The sequence below is a fragment of the Scomber scombrus genome, chromosome 23 (assembly GCF_963691925.1).
Source record: "Scomber scombrus chromosome 23, fScoSco1.1, whole genome shotgun sequence".
NCBI lineage: Eukaryota > Metazoa > Chordata > Actinopteri > Scombriformes > Scombridae > Scomber > Scomber scombrus.
The window spans coordinates 16,373,404-16,395,591 of NC_084992.1; the positions used below are offsets into that span (position 1 = coordinate 16,373,404).

Sequence of the window (22,188 nt, forward strand, 5' to 3'; positions counted from 1 at the left end):
CATTACCCAGTCAATATACTCACATGTTGTAGCTGTCTTAGTATCCACTGTCAGGTAACCGGACACCGAGTGTAAACAGTCGACTTTCACAGTATGTTTATGTGTGTGTTTTTTTCTTGCTACCCTCATACACACACAGAGGCAACACAATCACAGACACGCTGCTGCTCGGAAGAGGAAGAGGGAGATAGGGGGGGCTTATATATATATACACACACACACACAGGTACAGACGGAGGAGTGACTTCGGGACGGTCGAGCGCGTCGACACACACGCTGTCAAACACACACACACACACACACACACTTGCTCAGTCTCTCATGTGAAGTAAAGACGCTGTTACTCTGAAGCTAGTTGCTAACTGCTGACTGTCTACTGTAGCTAACTCAGCTAGCAGCAGGCACCGTCCGTTTCGGTCTGGCGGATATAGCTACTGCGCCTGCCTCCTACTCCCTGTTAATCTCTCTCTCTCTCTCTCTCTCTCTCTCTCTCTCTCTCTCTCTCTCTCTCTCTCTCTCTCTCTCTCTCTCTCTCTCTCTCTCTCTCTCTCTCTCTCTCTCTCTCTATCTCTCTATCTCTCTCTCTCTCTCTCTCTCAACATAAGCTTTCCTCTCTCTTTGACATCACGCAACCGTACACGCCACCCTCTCCGCTGTCAGCCAATCATAACAGAGGGTATGACAGCACGCAGTGAGCGGCACCATTTAAAGAAGTCGACGCCAATTCACAAAATCATCATCATCATCATCAGTGAGATATTACAGTGTGCCTCAGAAAATCAAGAGGGGCATAATTAGTACTGCTTCTGTATTCCTTAGGAATAATCTGTATATTGATTTAAACTGGAAAAGACACCACACCGATGAAACTGTACCTTTAGTCAGATTTTGAGTAAAACCTTAATCTCAAACTGGAATTTATTCTATTTTGTTTTGGGTTTTTTTGTTGTTGTTGTTTGTAAAAAAAAAAAAAAAAAAAAAAAAATCCATTAACAGACACCTTACTGTCTTCATGGCCTACCAAAAATCCTACCTGGACACACTAAAGTACACATTCTATCTATGGGTTTGATTTGTAATTTATTTTATTTTATTTTGATTATGTTTGCTTTTTATTTTTTAGTTTTTTACTATTGAATTATGATTTGTGCATTACTACTATTTAAATAGAAATCTTGCAATCTTTTCCCCCTCTTTAGTCCAACGTTTTTCATTATAATAAAGTCAAATATAGCCTACAGAATGTCTCACAAATAAATTAATCTACATTTAAAATTAGGGGGGAAATGGTTGGTTTCATGTTTTTAAGGCTAACATTTTGATACCAGGAGAAGCACAGGTGACTGAAATTGTGTTTCCACTTATCTTGAACAAGCGCCAAATGGCAGTTAGCAGCTAGCTGCTGGACATAGCCTAGAGCATGTAGCAGCAGAACTACATATTTTCCTCAAACAGAGCTAAAAAGAGAGTAAATATCATACATACATCCTCCAGCTGGGCACGACATTTCTTGCCTGCAACCATGTGTAAATAAATAATCAACTGTTGTCTAAGAAGTTTGCCATGTTCACTAATGGTAATTAGTTAATTATTTACACCTGTGTTTTTCTTCTTTCTTTTTTTTTGCATTGTTAGGTATTAATATGTAATCTGCTGTAATTTGCTGATATTAACAGCATATAGACCATAACTGGTAATTGCAAAAATAGGAAACATTTTATTTTCCATTAATAACTGAATAATGAATGAAATTTTACTTGGGGTTAAATATAAAATCTAACCTACCACTTCTAGCAGGGAAAATCCTCCGAAAGTCCACAAATATTTCAACACAGCTATATTCAAATTCATTAGTCATGAAAAAATGGCTCAATAAGCCTTATAATTTTTCATTATTATTATTATCACATATTTTTTTTATTATTATTATCATGCTAATGACTGAGGACATGTCTATGCAAGTTACATGCTCTTTAACACTAAGATGTGGAAGGGAAGTGAAATTACTTTCTAAGATTTGTTTTAATCCTGTTGTTTCTCACAATTATGAACACTTACATTAAAATATCCAAAACAACTTGATTTCCCTCTGTGTTGGGTTTGGTAAACTCTTCAAGTAAGAAATATGGAGAAAAGAAAGGGACAAAAGAAGAAGATAATGGAGAAGAGGAAATAAAAAGGACAGGATTTGGTTACAGGATCTAACAGGTTATTTCCAGTCGTGCTTTGTGAAACGGACAAAGGACTACTGCTATTATCTCAAGAACCATGCAATAGAGTGACAGACCTGTAAGGATACTCAATTAAAGCAGTTATTATTTATGACCTCATTAAACTACTGCTGATCCTGTAAATGGAAGAAATGTGTCTCCTAAAGTTGAAAATTAGAGCATCCAGACTTGAATTTATTTTGATACATCAGGTGACACTTTGTACCCTCTTTGAAAGAACAGAAGTTCAGTTACGCACACACAGGCGTAATCACACGGAGAGACGTGATTGTTTCTCAACACTTGTTTGTTCTCTTATCGTGTCTTGATAACACAGTCTGTGTCAATGACATACATAAGGGGACGCGTTCAAGCTCAACCCAAATTATGGCATTGCAAAAATTAATGTGCAAATCTACGATGTATTCAAAGGAGTTAGTCAATCAGAAACTGAACAGGCAAAAGCAGACACGTAGTTACAGTAGAATTCGGATTACTGATTACTTCTACTGACTACCTTTTTGTTCTAATTTCTCTACACCCCCACTCTCACTGAACTTTGATTATCCTGCTCTCTCTTCTCTCTGTCTCACTTCTCTCTGTCTGTCCTCAGACATTCTCTTAAAGTTGTGATTAATACCATACTCTCATAGTTTCTCACACACCTCCTTTAGAAACAGAGAGTCCTCTCAGACATGCCAAGTGGGCCAACCACAGCGTGCCAAAGTGTTACATCACAAGTGCATGTGTAGCTAGGCCACATTGGGCCCGGATAAAAGAATTTTTATGGGGCTCCTCCGTGCATAGCAGACTCTTGATACTTATTCTGTTGTCATTCTGTGAATTTGGGTGCAAGGTTGTCAGAGAGTGCGCTCTCTTTGGAAACCACACAAGTGACCTTTCATCCCCAGAAGCTATAGCACAATGTAAACCTACAACACTGATCCGTAGAGTGCTAAGTTAGTTTTATTATCTGCTTTTTTTTTTTATCTTAACCTGACACAATGATAAAATGTTTAGTAGTGCCTCACCTGATATGTAAATTAGTCAGCTGAGTACACAATGCAATATACGATAGATTTGACCACCCTTTGCTTTCAGTAAGTGCAGCTGCTTATATTAATAAGCTAGTAAAGCTTTTGTTGGCTCATTCCCCACACTGCAGGAGCCAACAGCAGAGAGACAAAGAATAAAACTTTTTCATTTCATGCCTTTGCCAGATATTACATAACAGAGCCCAACCTCCAACTGTGTCAATGACAGCAGTCTGCCTCCATGTGCATTATCTTACAAGTGATAAAACTTTAAGGTTCAAACCCTTGTTCTCATATACATTTATTTGTCCAAAAAGGGCAAAGCACATATTTACAACTTGAGATTTTCTTCTTCAGGAGAGGTTAAAGTACTTTTATACCACAAGTGTAGCGGTTCAAACTACATGTGAGAGTGAGTGACTCATTTGTCAGATGTCTGGCATTTCAAGTAAGTAAGTTTTTCTACTTTCACACATCCTGCAATTCTTTGCGTCCCTAAATGACAGCGAGATTGCACTGTGAACAGTCCCTACATATTGTTATCTGAAGATGAGATAAAGACATAAAACGGTTGCTAGTGTCTTAGGCATGCATTGTTGTACCAAAGTGGAACATTCTTGCAACTTGGGTTTTTCTTCAAATAAGGATAGATAATGTATTAGATTGTAGAGTTTCAGACACAGATTTAATCATGAGCTGCCTTGTTTCAGCAATGTATTGATCATATTATTTGATTTTACTTAATCTTGTAACTATTTAAATATTTGACATGTCAGGGAAAGCATATGAGGTTATCTTTAAAGGACTTTCAAACTGTTATTACATTCAGCTGTAAAAGATATACCATGTTTCCTTTTTGCTGTCCTTTACTTGTTTATAACTTAATCTTCAGGCTTAATGGTTATTTCAGATTGACCCACATTCCTGTGTATTATACTCTTGTCACAACAGTGAAATGGCTAAGAAAAGCTGTTTTTGTTTACCAGTCCAAAACTAACCCAGGAAAAAGAGGGAGTGGGTTGTGTAGGGGGCATGAGCTCAGTCAACTGGCAAAGAGCTACTCACCATGAATAGGTGAATGATCAATGCTCAGTAACTTCTCTGTTTATTCTCTCCCCATTCCCCCCTTCTTTCCTCCCATTGGTCTGGTCCCCCTCTCCCCCCATTATCTAAATGCTTGTGGTACCTCTTTCTCTCACTCTCTGAAAAGGCCAACATTCACGGCTGCTGCTGCTTTCTGCCTCTCATATTTTCACCCCCTTGCAAGTTAGACAGTGAGAAAAAAAACTTCAAACACATTCACACATAGAAAGGTGAAAGCAGGGCAGAGCTATCCACCTGGCCACCTGCAGTAAAGTTTCAAACCACTACAAGCCCAGTTAGCTCCAGTTAGCCCCAGTTATCTGCTGGTGAGCATATGCGCATACAGGAGCAAGAAAAGAGGACAAATCTGACACTGGTTGAGTACATTTATTAACTAGAAACAGCAGTATACAACATAGGTGACAGGTGCAGTGCTGGAAAGAATCAGTGACAGAGAAAAGAGGGCAGACAAACTCTGCTAGACACATTGGACTTTTGCCACGGGGAGGGAGTGTTTCAGGGGGTGGGACACTTTTTAAGGCCACTGTTAACAGTTATCAGAGACACATAGACACCTGTTGTTGTGTCCCTGTGCTCACATGCACACATATGCACACATACGCATAAAATCACATAATAAAGCACACACATACACGCATGCACATAAATGAGGTTGATATTTATCTAATAAAGATACCTAGAAGGGCACATTGCTCAATATATATGCTTATACATACCATATACACACACTGTTATCACTAGCATAGTGCTAGTAGTGCTTATGAAGATATGGGATAAAAGAACCGCCTTGAGAAATGCTGTTGTTATCCTAAAATCATTATCTTTTATGTTTATGTGTTTCTTTTTTTTCCCATTATACCACTCACACATACAGATATAACCACTGCTTTATGCTCTTTTCCAGCATATTCCAGGACGCAGTCACGCACATACACTCACTGTAGTTAACCATCAACTCGTCAATTCTGGGCATACAAGTACTCTGACAGCTGTGAGAGAGGAGATGGTCTACCAAGGTCAATATTAGCCCATTATGGTGTTATATCAAATCCTTTTAACAAGCTGTGTGTCTGTCTTTGTGGATGTGTGTATGTGGTGGTGGTGGTGTGGAGATGATGCTTTATGGATCTTTATGAGGACCATTTTGAGTTTCAGACCTCGACAGTGAGGACATTTTTGAAAAGGGGTGCGTGAGGGTTAAGAATTGATTTTGGTTACAGTTAGAAAGGTATATGATTAAGGTTAGGGGAAGGGGCAAGAGCAATCACTTCCTGACAAGTATACCGAAGAGGTAAAAATGTGTGCGTACATGAGCTTTTGTACTGTAGGTCAACTGTTCTGAATTCAGAAACACCAAAAGCAAGCATTGGGTTACACATTTAATTCATATGTCAAATGCATAAGAAAAATTTAAATATGTAACACATTTAAGTTCTCAATTTACTACAAAGAGATGCATTAAAAAAATAAACATTTGCAAAAAGTACCTGGAGACTGTCCAGTACTGAAGTTTGAATACAAAATGAGTTTGAATTAAAGATTCAATAAACATTGAAGAGTCTCAGACCTCAGTGGTGGTAATGCTTTTGGGAGAGTTAAACACTACTGCCAGTTGATTGGCTCTTTCCCCCCTCCTGGCTCGGTTCCTGCAGCTTCCTTCCCTTCTGGGTTGCAGTAGAAGGCAGCAGGGTCGGGGCTGTGTCCAAATGAGCCCCATGACTGGTGGAAGGGTAACACAGTGGTGGGCTCTCTTTGATTTGAGTCACCGGCATTAATGCTGGGCATTACATGAGAGTTTGGAGCGCCGATGTTGCTGTATATTACAGGCGTGCTTGGATCTAGGACACTGGAATTGCTGGGAGTGATGGAGTTGCTACTGGTTACAGTGCTGAGGACATTGTCTGCGTTGCTGTTTGAAGTTCCAGGGAGGCCAGAGGAGGGAAAGGTCAGAGCTGGACTCTGAGGTGGCAGCAGATTACTGCCTGGTGTGGGCATGAGGTTGGTGGCATGACTGAGTGCCAGACGCTGAGTGAGGAGCTGGTGCTGCAGCCGCCTATCGGTCCAATCCTCCTGAGGCTGGCGGTGGATTTTCATGTGAGCGTTGCGGGATTTAATTTTGTAGAACATTCTGGAGCAGAAAGACAGAAATGAAAAGAAGACTTGAAAATCTAAACCATCTGTTGGATAACCCCTAAAGGCAAACAGAAGAACTTAGGTTGGAGTGATCTCAAATATGACTGGTCACACTCACTTGCCGCACAGTTTGCAGGGGAAGAAGCTGGCCAATGAGGGAACAGGAACCGCCTCCTCTCGTCCAAACTGCCTGTCTACTGGCTGACAGATGGGTGTCGCCTACAAAATAAAGGACAGATTATAAGCCACTGTGCTGTGACTTGTTGAGCTGCATTCCACACCGGATAAACATATAATGCATTTAACTAATTACTCAAGACTACACAAATACTCCAAAGTAGTTCAAACACGCTGTTTGTTTCTGTTTGCTTCTATTGTTTTCCTTTGTACTGTAGTCAATGCGGTTAAACTTATCTGTTAGATCACACTATATGACACAGCCCACAGCGTGATGAGGACAGGCAAAACAGACAGCAACAACAGGAAGTAAGATAAACAAAGCAAGGTAGTTAGAACTAAGGCAAAGGGCTGATATGAAAACAACAAAAAGACAGAAAAGGAAATGAAAAGCAGGGTCATTGAGAAAAAGTTAAACGCTTGATTCTTGACTGCTCCTTTCAAGTGTTACTTACACTTTCCTGCTGCTCCGTCTCTCTAACTCTGCTCTCCTCCTCCTTCTGTTTCGCCTGCTTGTCGAGGAGCCTCTTGCTTAGGTAGTAAAACTCAACACACTGGCTCACGGTCTTAGTCTTCACCTGAAACGTACAGATACATATGACTTGATTCACTTCAACTTCCGATGATATTATATTATATCATTTTTGGGTGCCTATTGTATGAATCAGGATACCACTGGCAATCATTTTTCCTTTTAGTATTCTCATGATTGCCTAATTCCCCATGTGTGGATTTAGTGTGCTTAATTGCAAGGTGTCTTCAATTACAGACTACAGGTACATAATGGTTGTATAGGGGTGAACGAGCTGAAAAGGAACTTCTTTATGCATGCTTGCTGTTGTGGATGACAGGCTGGTAAGAATCAGGTATCATAGCATAGTATCACAAATGAAATACACTTTTTTTTTCTCTGTGCAATTTCATGTATCTGCTGCCCTCCCACTGCAGTGGACAATGACTCACCAAACATCAAATAGGTGCAGGCGAGGAAAAAAACCCAATGCCCCTTAGGAATATGCTACTTCAGCATGAGCTTGCATTAAAATAGGGGCCTTTGACTCGCACAGAATTAACTTGATAAAATTCATCAAAATATGCAGCAGAAATAATTAGGATCTATACATGTGAGTATCTATAGTAAATGTGCAGGTTAGAACAGGTCAAATACAGTTTGGAAAATGTATTTATACAAAGGTGATTAACAGATGAATGTAACATAAATAATACCAATGTATTATAGTTATACCATATTCTGTATGGCTGAAAAGTCTTTTCCATTAGTCACCAGAGCTGCATTGAAGAGATTTTTTTCATTGTCCGTCCAAAGATCACTACCTAAATAGAGAGACAGAGAGTGAGAAGGGGGAGAGAGCAAGACAATGAAAACAAATACCAAAAGGCCACCCAAACGTGCTGTTCTGCAGCAACTGGACAATAGCTTATAAAAGAAATAAGAAAAGGATGAGTCTGAGGTCTCTGTCATTATGGATTGTAAAGAATGCCTGCTTTCACAGTGCAACATGCATATACCATAAATATATGCATATATGTACAATTGATAAAAGTTTTTTTGAGGACACACAAATATCAGACTGACTTCTACAGTCAGGAACATCTTTATTGGCAGTGGAGAATTTGATTCAGGGCACAAGACATCTAATGTTGAGAAATTGTCAAGTCATGCAACATTTCAATCTGTACCCCTGTCTACAGGAATACACCCACCTGAGTACTAAATAGAACAATGTCTTCTTTGTACTTTACATAGCCCTTACTTGATTTACATGAAACAAAGAGACAAAGACAGAGAGAGAGGGAGAGAGGATGGTATGTGAGGAAAGTAGCAGGAGGTTCGGGTCTCTACAAAGGCTACAATTGTACATGCTGTGGGAATGTGTTCTTTTTGCTGACTCATATTACAACGTGCAAAACATTGGTTTTGGTGTAGAGACATAATGAATGTAAACTTTTGTCACTGTAACACATTTTTCTTCATTTTACTTTTTTACTATTTCTGTGCTCCAAAATCGGATTTATCTAAAGTTGTAAAGGATTAGTGGACTTCAAGCTTGGTCTGTTCATTGCAAGCCAAACATAAAAAACATTATTTTACGTATTTACAACAGGTTACGAGTAAAGGGTTCATCTTTAGTGTGATAGCAAAACTCAAAGAAAGAGGTATTTGAAAATCAAATGAAAACACATAAATTATCTTTTAACAGACAAAGGAAATCCAAGAGTTAGGGTGAAATGAAAGGTCAAAGGTTACCAGAGTAGTGGTAGTCTCCTGTTGATGAAGGCTGTAAGAACAGAAGCATCTCCAGTGTGGCCTGCACAGGAGAGAGGGATAGAAGAGGGAGAGAAACACATCAGGGAGAGATGACAAATAACACATGCAATTATTCAGAAGGGAACTAATTAAATGTGAATGAGAAAAAAGAATGAAAGGAATAAATGACAAAGAGAATTAGTGACTGAGTAATGGTGGGTGCAGGCAAGTAATCATGGATGGATGCATGATGGAAATGATGGAATGAATGCAAAGTAAAGGAATAAATGAAGATAATAGAAACACATATAGTCATACTGTGTGTTATAAATATTACCATTGTGTTTCCCTGGCAGTAGTGCAGACAGTGCAGAGCCAGCTCCATGTTACTGCCCCCTCCTGGTAAGCAGCTGGAACTACACATCAACAACAGCTTCCCCACTGAGTGCAAGCGCAAACACACACACACACAAACACACGCACACACGAAACATTCACAGTTTTAACATTAACATTAGCATAATCAATGACCAGAAAACATTTTATTTATCCAGGGCCTTTCTTCAATCATTTTTGGCTCCTCTAAACATTTCATCACATCATGTTTTATCTAACATTTCTCCATGTAGTAAGGTAATTTACCTTGGTCTTGTAAATTGGTGCTTTCCTCCAGCTCGTTTGATGGTTTCCACAGCAACTGTTCCCTGGGAGATTCATCTTTTGGTGACCACACCCTTGACCGCTGTCCTTCCACAAAGCACGGAGGAAGCTCTGCCTGGAAATCATGACCCACGTTGACCCGCCTGGAGAGAGGGGGGGGGGGGAACAATGAGTGTGCATCCAATAAAAGTGTTATTCTAATCACTGCAAACACACTTTTATTCTGTCTATTTTTGTTGTAGTATTGCTATTTACAGACTGACCCACATTCATCAGTGATGTTCAGTTGTTAGTATCTTATTTCTGAAATTGTCTTGGGTTCAGAATATTACTTACGGTAACACACTACACTCCTCTTCCTCTTTTCCACAAGCTTTCTCTTCCTCTCTGTGATGGAGAGATAACAGGGAGGAGTAGAGCCCCGTCCCCCTGCGGACTGGATTGAGGAGAGGGCGAGGAGTGTAGTGACTCCTCCTGTGACTCCTGCTGGAGTAAAGGATACTGGGAAATGGAGTTCCAGTGTAGGCTGGAGTAGATTGTGGCTGTAGGAACATAAGAAAAAGCATTTAAACTGTTAAAAAGAAAATCCAGACAGCAAATTAAAGTCTGTTTAAATCCGAGGTACTTGACATATTTTTCTGGTGTCTCATTTTTCATTCTAGTTAAACATAAAAACCTATAAAACCTATATTAAAAAGTTGGCAGTTTCATACTGCGCTGTTAAATTCATATCAGACTGCAGATGGGGCTCTGTCAGCTTCACTGAATGAATCAGTATCTCTTCTGACAAGTCATAACATTTTTCAAGTTGGATTTATGAGAATACAAATATTGCTTTAAATACTGATCGATGGATTTATGTTTCTGCTTTAAGGATCTGAACGGGTTTCAAAGCAATTCCTCAAATAAGTATTTTGTGCCGAACTTGTTTGCCATTTTTCCACTCCAAATAAGTCTCATTTTCACACTGTGTCTACTCAACATGTTTATAACATAAAAGCCCGGACTAAGACTGTGGTTTTAGAAGCAGTAATGCAGTTGGTGTTAACGTAATTTCTTGACATGCAACGTATCATGCATCCGCCCACTGCGTCTGCACAGCATCACCAGCTGTGGCATGTCGGCTCTTTAGTCACCTGGCTTTTGTTGATGGAGGAGTGAAGAAAATGTGCGAACATGCATACCCCACAGTGAAAATGTGACTTTTGAAACACAGCTGTTCATGATGAAGACTGCAAAAGCACAATGACTATTTTTTTCAATTTAGTTTATTAACTCTACAATAATTTATAAAGTCTGTACTTAGACATATCTATAAGTAACTAATAGATTTTTTTGGAGTGGAATATTATGAACAGTAGAGGTTAACCTTCTACAGAATAATCCTTCCTGAGTAATATAGAGAAAGCTAAGAAGACAAGCTAATATGCTAACATGCGCCCACTGTGCTAATATACTGTGTTTAGCAGGTATGATGTTTACTTGTTTCACCCCCTTATTTTATTGTTTTAGCATGGAAACATTTACTAATTAACACTAAACACAAAGAGGCTGATGGAAATGTCATTCGTTTTTGAGGTATTTGGTCACAAACCGAAATACAGGCTAAAATATAATAAACCAGCTAGGCCTACATAAGTAGAGGACGTCTGTCTACTGAATGGTATTTTCTTAAATATGGATTTACAACCTGGCAACCCACTTATCACAGTTTTTTAACTTTAATGGACCACACAATCAAGAATGCACAAAGATGCACAAGATTGCTTTCCTGGTCTCACTCAGACAACTTACAATTCTTTTATTCTTCATTATTCATTATTTCTTCAGATTGCTTCTTGTTGTAAAGTTCCACACTGTACTCACCTGCAGCTGTGACTGGCTGAGACTGACTGGTCCATTCTTTGCTTTCTGGGTCGCCATATGAGGAGTGTTATTTTGTGCCGCTTCATTGTGTTGGCCTGAAAGGTGACAGGGGCGAGAGGGAAGCTGCAAGGAGGGATGAAGGAATGGGGTGTTGGAAGGACAGAGTGCTCTGGATGGTTGGAGAGATGGCCGGTGGGATGAGGAAGTGAGGAACGCTGTGTCGGGGGACTGAAGGATATCATGCGAGGCTGGAAGAATAAAAACAGAGAGAAAAAATGGGAAAAGGGGAGAGAGGACAACAAGGGCAGTTGACAACAGAGGAAAGTCATAGAATATATATCAGATATAGATATTTATATTGCCAATGTTCCATAAAATGCTGTAAAACTGCTAGACTATCTTGTGTGTGACAGTTAGACAAAACTAGACAGAGAAAAAACTTCAGTGGCGTCAGAGATGTTACTGTTATCTGTGCAGACAGGAAAGCGCTTCACCAGACACTGACAGAATCTGTTATTTGGAAATACTAATCAATTCTTGTGAAAACCCACACGTGAATTCATCAGACAGGCAGTAATATAATATGTAGGGATACATGCGGGTTATCACAAGTGAACATTTCATTTTCCATATGACTGTTTTGACATGGTTTTGTCTCAAAAGTTCTACAAAAAATAACTAACAAATAGTATGACTATATGTTAAAAGTGAAAATATCATTTGCATGAAGGAAACGGGAAATTTCACAAGTTCACCTACGAAAAACCCACATGTCCCGTAAATTTACATGTGGGTTTTAACCTGTGGTTTTATGTAATTTCAAAGTTCATTTAAATGACTTTATGTTTAAGTCTATTTCTGTTTTTTTCATTATTTCTCAGTCATGACAGATAACCCTTTATCAATAGATATTTTATATTCTTACTCATATAATCTCAACACCTTACCTGTGGTGTTGCCATAGTCACTACCATGGGATGATCTTAGGTTGTCCTCGATGCTGCTGGGGTCATCTGATGACTGTGAAAAGCAATGTGACAGCAGTGGAAACTTCCATATCATCCTGGAAGAGTGGACAGGTGGCTGAAGGCTGGAAGCGAAAAACTGGAGCCCACCAAGTGTCTCTCCCCCCTGTGAGCCTGAATGTGCGGTTCCTCCGAACGCACTGGGAGAGTCCATTTTCGATGGAGAATGGGAAGGAGGAGGTAAAGGCGTGGGGGGAGGACTAAGAACTGAACACACAAGATGAGACGATGTGGGAGGAGAGGGGAAAGACGGGTGAATTGGTGAGGTGGAAGAGGGTTGCAAGTAGGGGTCTGAATCAAAAGCACAGCTGTGCCTTGACTTGATCAGTCCAGGGCTCTCTCCTTTCCCAACTCCAAAGTCACACAAGTGTCCAGAAGAATCCGCATTAGGAATCACAGGGAATCTTTTCTTATGCAGAAAAGCTTCAGAGAAGGAGTCAAGTTTCTGAGGGTATGTACCACTGTTGAGGCTTATAGGCGATCTCTGTGGAAAGCACCCGGAAGCCAAAGTGTGGATGTCTGATCCTCCTCTCCACCTACCATCCCCAGTTTGACTTATGGGAGAGAAATTGAGCCAGGGTCCCTGTTCCATCTCTGCTGGTTGAAGCTGATCCTCACCTGAGCCACTGCTGGACCCATAATCTTCCTCCCTTCCTAAATAACTATCACTCACCCTTGAATCTGTTCTGCAGTAATCTACACTGCCATCACTTCTGTTATATAAACTAGTTTGTTTAGCAAAGTGGCTAACATTAGCATCCCTAATGTAAACCGTATCAGCTTTGGCTTCACAGCTAACGTGTAAATAACTGTTGTAGTTTGCTCTGACTCTACGAGTGACCCCATCCTCATTGCCACAATCCCTGGTGTATAAAACATCATTTGCATTACTGTAGCAACCACCTTTACTATAAAAACTGTCTGCAGTGCTTTCACAACTCTCCCCATCATCCCAAACGTCCTCTTTTTTGCTACTGCCATACCACGTGTCAGCAAAATGGTCGCCTAAACCACTTTCTCTGTCAAGATGGGCTCCTAGGTTACCATCTCCATCCAAACCGCTTCCACTCGTGTTTAGGAAGCCTCTGTCGCCGGCACTGCTCCCCCTCCTTCCCCCGGAGGAGGCGCTTGAAGTCGCGAAGGAGGTTATGGATTCTTCCCCTCTACTTCCATACTGCTTCATGGTGTCTAGGGCATGCTGGGAGGATGGGTATCCCACTTCAGGGCCCTGAAGGCTGGGCAGAGTGAGGTGAAAGGATGGACGGTGGCGATGATGGTGGTGATTGGGAAAGGTGTGGGTGGATGAACGGTCCTCCATGATGGCTCGCTGGGTCTAGCTAGAGTGCCTACAGTAGAAAGGAACAAAAACAGAGGGCAATTTCTCACACCATCAACAAAGACATCTCACTTGTTTAAAAGTACTACAGAGGTGTCAAGCATCTATTCAAACATGGCCATCAGGCAATTGTTGCCATAAAATCAGTAACAGCTCATTTAAATACAACTGTACATGGCTTGATATTTGATTTCAGTTCTTGAAATACACAGCACAGCAAAGGTAGCTGACATGGGCTAGCAGTGCAGTAATGATCTTAGAATGACGTGTGTTTCCCATTCTGGCAAAAAAAACTGGATTGACCCAGCATAGTTGCTCAGTGCCAGAGCTGACTTTCTATAATGAATGTAGGCAAGTTACACACAATTTTGTTACTCTAAAGTCATAATACCTTCAAATCACCTGTTATAAATGATCTATACAGAGCATGACAGATATCAAAGGTGATTTTTATTTGTAATTTGTAACACTTTCTTAAAGTTATTAGCTAGTTATTTTTAATTATATTACAAATAGTAAATCATGCTAAAATGCTACTTGAGCATGCTATAAGCTGTTGATTTAGAGTGCGGCACAATTAGCTTTAGTCTTTAGCATACATAGTTCTGTTAAGCATTAATACTCACTGCTTAATTCATATGTTAGTGAGAAATTATTGTGATAAAAATGTCTGGAATGTAGTCTGAAAAATGCACAAACCTTTGTGCCGAACTGATGCTGCTTGAGGAGCTAGTAAGCTAAAGAGAAAGTAATTTAAGCTAGCATGCTACGTTCAAACCAATGCAATTGAATACGTGTTTGAGAAAACTATTTTCCTTTCCATTTTAACTGTGACTGACAATACAATCTTCTAAAAAAACATTGAATCCAGAGCAAATATACACATTTATATTCACATTGTGTTGCATTAAATCTTAAGTTCTAAGTTACGCAGGTTGTCTTTCTTTCTTGAAACCACATTCTGCTCTAAATAGGACGATGAGTGAGTCAGAGAGAGAAACAACAAAGGAAGATGTGCCGAAGAGACAAATACACTGTATACGTTTTGAGGTTGATTTTTTTTTTTACCAGTCTTTGGCGCTTAATTTCCTTTTCACATATGTTCGTCCTCTGTTGTTCATGTTTTCGGGTTCTGGTTGCTCTTCTGATTCTCCTCATAGTTGTTTCTGACCTTTTTTTACTCTTTTGCTCTCCACTGTCTCGACTGTGTGTCTAATTGTTTCCCCCTTACAGATTTTCAACCTGCCATAGAGTCCTTCCTATCAGCCGCACTGTCTTCGCTGTGTATCATTTGACAGCACGCACGCACGCGCGCGCGCGCGCGCACACACACACACACACACACACACACACTGTCTGTCACACATACATAAGGCAAAATGGACACACACACACAACCACCGCTTGTACAGACCACACATACACTGTGTCTTTTTTTCATGCACACACACACATTCATATACTCATTTAGTTACTCATCGAAACACACGTACACAAACACACACATACGTACACACACACACACACACACACTGGCTTTCACACTCAGACACACACTTGCAGGTGTCAGAAGGGACCAGCGGGTAGTGATGTTGCTTCTCTGCCTTTTCGTCGTCGTGGTAACCACATCCTGAGGAAACAAACGCTGACGGATCTCCCTCCTTTCAGCTATCTTTATCTCTCTGCCCCCCTCCTCCATCTATCGCCCTCTTTCCGTCTCTTAGCCTGTCTTTATCACTCTTTCTGTCTCTTCTTGTCTTTCTTTCTCACCAAGCGCCCAACTTAGTTTACTCTTGTCCTGTCTTTCTTCTTCTCTCTTTTATTGGCTTTTTAAAAAAAAAAAACTATCTCTCTCTCTTCCTCTGTGTTTCTGTCCATTTCTCTTATCTGTGTATATCTCTGTTCTTTTCTCTTACCACACCCCCTCCTTGAAATTGTCTTCCTTTTTACTTCTTTTTTTCTGTAGCCCCTTTCCTTTTTAAGATATTTATGCTGACTGTGACTAAAAGATGTAACATGCATGAAATCTTAGGAACTTTATAATTTGCTTAGTTGAAATAAACTTTTTTCAAACACCTTTAATTACATAAACACAGATTTATGATACAAGCTGTATTTATTAAGTGCTACTTTGGCTGACCTTAGTAAGGTGATGTTACTGTGTAAGGTGTGATATAGGTGTGTGTATGTGTGAAAAAGTGTCTTTCAGTACTCAGTTGTGTTTGTGCCTGTATATGAGTGCTTCCAAATGTGTGAATGTACCTGTATACGTCTTTGGGTTACTGTGTGGCTTCATACAGTACACTTTGTGTGTGCGTGTGCGTGTGTGTTTGAGAAGAGGCAGAGGCAGAGGCGGCAGTGTAGATGTTTACCCGATCAAGATTATCTACGGCTGAGTCAGCTGACAGGAAGTGAGACAGAATGAAACAGGAAGGAAGATGGCGACAAACGATGAGGTTCAGGGAACCCTCTAAACACCCTGTAGTCCCACCCACTCACCCACCACACACACATTTATATGGTATGCACCTGTAATACGCTAACCTGCTGTTAATACCATTGTTATGTCATATAACCTAAAAACACAAGCTCACACACAAGCACGCAACCTCAAACAGCCACTGAGAGGTCCACAACTGTATGCCACTGCACTGTACAGTACAGTAATACTACAGTAATATCAGTCATTACCCTGAACAACAACAAGTCTAGTTAAAACAAGCATCAGAATATTTCACTATCCATGGTGAAAAAACTATTGAAAATATTACACTAAAAGTCCAAAAGACATAAAGCTTTGAAATTTGAGCAGCAATGCAGTGAATCAGTGATTGGTGAAAATATAGGCAGTATTTTCAGGTTGAATGCCCTCCGGGTAATGCTACATTTAACTGCTTCACACACGTTTGTTATTTGGATACTCAAAAAAAAACTAACCAGAATATTGAATCAACATATTTATCTGCATGGTTAAATTTATGGGGTAAAAACAAATTTAAGGTTTATAATATAGCTTCATTTTGTATTTTGTAGTATAGTACTTAGGTTAACTATAAAATGTACAAAGTAAATTTATAAAATCTTGCAAAATAGAAAAACTCAAGGGAAGCGTCAGGGCCTCCAAATTATTTGTATACTACTTGAGTTCAAGCACTTAATTACGCTCTACATCCGGAAAACCCCATAAATATTGTATCCAAAATGACAGCATCTTTTGCAAACAGTGTAAAATGTTGTGGCTATATCATTCTCTTAACAGTTCAGATCTCTAAATCTGCTATTTCACTTCACTTTTCTCTGAGCTATGATAACCTGTGGTTGAGTTGATGCTCAATTTGGCAGGACATTTGCAGCCCATGAAGTCCTGGGTCCCGTTTTACCAAAATTGCAACATGTTTTCTGTGATTTGCAACATGAAATCATTTTCTTGTTATTCAAAAGGGGAAAATCAACTCACCGAGACAAACACCATACTTGTGACACACATGCAACCATTTGTGATCTGTGTTTTTTGAAACGGGTCTGTTTGGATAAAAACGTCTTTCAATCCTACATGAGAATAAGGCCCAAGTGCATGTGTGTGTGTGTGTGTGTGTGTGTGTGTGTGTGTGTTTGTGTGTGTGTGTGTGTGTGTGTGTGTGTGTGTGTGTGTGTGTGTGTGTGTGTGAGTGAGAGAGAGAGAGAGAGAGAGAGAGAGAGAGAGAGAGAGAGAGAGAGAGAGAGAGAGATAGAGAGAGAGAGTGAGGCCTACACAAGGCCTGTATTTGCATTACCAAAAAAGTGTGTGTGAGTGTGCTTGTTGGGGATCATGTTAATGCTGAGGTCACCTGTACAGTGTGACTAAGTGTCATAGCTGGAAACCTCAACATTAACATGCATGATAGATAATAATGTGGTAACAACTTGTGACATAGTGACCTCAATATTAGCATAGATTCTAACATTTTATATTAAATCAATCATTATTTGAGGCTCAGGCTTATTGTCTATATTGTACTGTCTATATCACATAATATTGAATGCAGCTATTTTATATCTGAAGGCTCGACAGTCAGTGCAAAGATTTTTTTATATAAAAAATGATTAAGGTCGATCCGTGAGTCATCCTCACATTGCTGTGGTGAGGAATGGAAAACCACAAGGATTATTTATTACATATTTTCTATTTTGACGCTTGCAACCAAACAACATGCAGTTGTCTGACAGGTGTCGGTGAAGCTCTGTTCCTCCATAGTTTACTGTAACTGATCACGTACCTGAAAATGCAATAGAGCAAGCAGAGCATTGCTGCGGCCAATATTACAGGGACTGGCATATTTCATGTGCATTACTTTGGGTATATTAAATAATACAATTAGGAGGGCTTTATAGTTGTGTATTTAAAGATTAAACAATGTCATTGGCTGTTAATACAGAATAAAAATGTCACAAAAGCATTTAATGTGATAAAATGAATGAGGAATAGAATATAAAGGGTTTTTTTTGCAATGAAAACCTTCAAAAGTAAGTTCGGAAGCTTATTTCTGTACGTCATTTCTTCACTCATTTCTGAGTGCTAAAGGCTAAACAAGACATCTTGAATTAAGGTGGCTTGTTACACAGTTTTTGAACATTTTTCGTCTCCATTTATCTGAAAAAAAACCTCATCATACCTTTTTTATACCTGTGTTTCTGAATGGAAAGCTTAACAGCTCAAAAATGAGTCTGTGTCTCCTGTGTGTGCACCTTTTGCATGTACTTATGCTTTCGTGCGCACGAAACCCAGACGAGAAATATGTGAATGAAAGGATGTGAGAGGATGGAAGGGGAGTGTGGAGGAGTGCGTACGGGGGAGACGCTTCTCTAGTTTTCTCTCAAATTCACCATAAAAAACCTTCGGGAGCAGAGGAGGGGGAACGAGAGCAGCACTTGTGGACTTTTTTCTTCTTCGAACCCTCTCCATCTGACTTCTGTGACAGAGAAAAGAAGCAGTGACTGGCGGGAACAGAAGAACTGAATGGAAGAGACAGAAATTAAACCGCCATATAATGTGAAACACATAATAAAACACCCAACAGGCCATTTTGCTGCGGTTATGCTTGTCGACAACCAGTGGTAAAATAAAAATTCCGCTATGTTTGTCGTATATGGATCATGCCGGTCGATCATATTGTGACAAATGATATTCCATGCTGACGATGTAGGTGTTTATTTAGTGGACGGTACAAGTTTAACATCAAGAAGAAGGCATGCTGGAGTATTAAATACCGAACACACACGCCAAACTGCTCATCGCACAAGAAGCATTTTTTAAATAGGCTTTTCCTTTAATAAATGAATAACTTTATGCAAAATTTTGAAGCTAAAATGCAACTTTGATTCAATCAGTTTTACCAATAGACGGTTTACAACTGTTTTGAAACCATCCGCATTTGTTCACGATTTCAGAAAAAGTCATGAACGTGTCTTAAAGATGATGATATGTCTAAAACACTGTCAGACAATAATGATTGTAGACAGAAAGTTGTGGGTTTTCATACCTTAACTGCATGCAATCATAGAAAAAATTGCTGATTTGTTTGAAAGTTTCAGCGCAGTGAAATTGTAGTTTCTGTGTCTGATGTCACAGCTTTTGGTGTCGGGACCCCAGACAGTGAAGTACTAAAACTGCCATGTTGATATTTGATGTATTTTAAATAAACAGATATTCTTTTGATAGATTTGCAGCTCCTGCCGTTTATAACAAAACAAAAAAAGCAGGCCTGAAAATCACATACAAGATTGACAACTCTTTAATTTCCACACTCACAAAAGAGTTTTTGCACCTGACAAAGATCACAGGCCGAAAAAGCTTTAGAGACCCTACTGTGCATACACACGCCTGCAGTACTACAGACTTCTAAAAGCTACTACAGGCTTCTTTCATTTAAAATGAGTGATATCAATCTACACCACACAAGGATTTTTATCATTCACCAAAAAAGATTTATTACTGGTGGAGTTACACAATAACTGGTGGAGTTACATTATGTCATCTGTTCCAACATGCACTGTTCCACAGTGGACATTAAGGGACATATTGACTCACTTTGAGTGAATTTGTGAATTTCACATACCGGATTGCGCTTAAACAGTATTCCTGCTCCATGGCGTTGACTTCATGGGGAGCGAGGACCAACTAAAAATGTTATATGACAATTTTTCAAGAGCCAAGAAAGTTATCAAGCATGGTTCCAGAGTGACAAAGCATTTTAAACACAGTGTCATTTACAAACATGACAAACATGTAGAAATCCAACTTTACATTTTCTTTACTATTTACAAATTCACATACAATACAATATCACACGCATCTATTTGTTTAAAGTCAGTCATTTGTGTGTAATTATGTCCGATCACATGATATAATGTCTATGGCCGTGCATTCAACTCAAGGTCAGAAGTGAACTGTAAGTAATTAGCATATTATCATTTAGAGAACATTTTATAAATATATAACCAGAATTAGTGAGGTTCACAATTTTTCTTTAACCTGCAACAGGATTCCAACTAATAATGGTTTCGGACTTGCATTATGCTTACTTATATGCTTACTTATATATTGTTGCGCCCACACAAGTATATTTTGGATGGTATGCTATATTACTATAAATGTTGACTTTATACACTGTGAACATAGTGTTACTGTGGTGAATTTAGTGAATAAACAGAGTAAATTCATACATCCTTTGGTATAATATTAATTGTAATTGCATTATTCACAAAACACAAATGTCAGGGCTGACAATCATTTGGTGTGTAAATATGATGCATCAAGTGACTGAAAACTGCAACAAGCATGTGGATCATGAATATCTGAAAATGTCATGTTTCTCCAACCATTAAATGGAGTTGTAGTAGAAGTCTTCGTCTACGCTACAAGAGTATTCAACCGTTGGGTCCATCCCATAATCATAAACAATTTCTCTATCAGGATCGAGTCTTATTTATCGTCTGTTAATGAAAAACAAAAGTTTCAGTTGATCTGAACACTTTTTCTTTTTGCTTCATGTGGAAGTGAATAAATAAATGCAATATTTGCAGAGGAAGAGATTTTCAAGTTGGTCTGTCCGCTTTAACCAACAATTTATCAGACTGTTCTGTGCTTGATATGAAAGAGTTCAACCTTCTAGCTGCACTGCAGCAAACTTGAACTGAAACTGAATTGATTTCTTAATTAGTTAATTTGTTTAGAGATAAGATAAGTAAAGATTAAATTATCGGCTCACGCACTTCTGAAATCTGTTGAGGAGTAATGATTACTCAGCGTTGAGGCAAAGCACCTCGTCTTCATATCGGCCCTCATACTTCATGTCTGCTGCTGGATAGACACATATCATTTCCTTTTGATGAATCATTTTTTGGATACCATTTCCCTCTATCCTCCCTTCCTGTGTACTAAAACCAAATGTTCCTGTTGCTTTAGTTTTAAACTAAACATTTGTATATGTACAACAGCTACTACAACAATAGTACCGCAATAATACAGCGAAGCAATTGAAATATATGTACATCGCCCGGACTTTTATACAACTTTAAATCAGTCATTAGTATTTATTTTACATTTAAACTTTAATGTCAAAGTGCAACAAACAAATCTCTACAAAATGATTGACATTAAGTGAAAGCACTATATAAAACATTTAATTAAACGCTGCACGAGTACTTGCTCCCTGTATGACGCAGCTAATTGATTTCAGAGGTTCCATCATAGTATACGATCATTGGTGCGTATTTAAAGTGTGACAAGTGATTATAGGTTCTACACACACACACGCACACACACACACACACACACACACACACACACACACACACACACACACTTCCTTACAACAACAATAGCGTAAAGGTAAAGGAACATTTCAGTGTATTTCTAATGTAGTTACTGAAACGTACTCAACATGGAAAGGATACGTTTTCAAATGCGTATCGCTCAGACTACTGATGTCAATTATAAAGAAATTAAGCCACAGCTGTAAATCTGAATAGAACAGGCCAAACCTGCATGTATGTGTGAGAAGGGGACTAAAGAGGGAGGCTGCCTAGAAGCCTCCAATAACATTTAAGGAGATACAGGGCTCCATGGTTGCGAGGGGAGACACCATATATACAACTGTTTTCCGGATGCTTTATGGCAAAGCAAGTGGCGAAGTGAAAACCACTGCTGAAAAAAATGTCACCTGACATCTGAGTTTTGTTTCTCAGAAAGCATGTGGGAAACCAAGTGTAGAAGGTTCTTTGGTTTGATGGAACCATAACGGAACCTTTTTTTGGTGTTGGATGTACAATTTAGTGTGATCTAAATGCAAACTGTAAAGAGATCCTGGTGGAAAACTTGAGAAACAACAACAAC

The 22,188-nt window shown here is 39.3% G+C and overlaps 2 protein-coding genes across 2 annotated transcripts in view; both read right to left on the reverse strand.

Moving 5' to 3' along the window:
* The window catches only part of LOC134005473 (pyruvate carboxylase, mitochondrial-like), a 279,864-nt gene extending 279,402 nt beyond the window's left edge, over positions 1-462 (reverse strand). The window contains exon 1 of the mRNA XM_062444380.1: positions 24-462. Within this exon, the coding sequence (XP_062300364.1) occupies positions 24-25 (2 nt within the window). The 5' untranslated portion in view covers positions 26-462. The remainder of the gene's footprint in view (positions 1-23) is intronic.
* Positions 463-4,893: 4,431 nt separating this feature from the next.
* On the reverse strand, positions 4,894-13,681 carry LOC134005844 (uncharacterized). The gene is made up of 10 exons (XM_062444850.1): positions 12,401-13,681; positions 11,454-11,701; positions 9,924-10,129; positions 9,570-9,730; positions 9,265-9,368; positions 8,928-8,988; positions 7,905-7,993; positions 7,114-7,236; positions 6,600-6,700; positions 4,894-6,476 (listed from the first exon to the last, which is right to left on the reverse strand). Exons 1-10 carry the CDS (start codon positions 13,659-13,661, stop codon positions 5,951-5,953), a joined length of 2,880 nt encoding a protein of 959 aa, XP_062300834.1. The 5' UTR covers positions 13,662-13,681; the 3' UTR covers positions 4,894-5,950.
* Positions 13,682-22,188: the final 8,507 nt, after the last annotated feature.

Coding starts and splice junctions, on each gene's coding strand:
- LOC134005844 (XM_062444850.1), bottom strand. CDS start 13,661: ATGAAGCAGTATGGAAGTAGAGGGGAAGAATCCATAACCTCCTTCGCG. Junction 6,701..7,113: donor AGACGGAGCAGCAGGAAAGT/GTAAGTAACACT, acceptor TTTATTTTGTAG/GCGACACCCATCTGTCAGCC. Junction 6,477..6,599: donor CCCTGCAAACTGTGCGGCAA/GTGAGTGTGACC, acceptor TTTCTGCTCCAG/AATGTTCTACAAAATTAAAT.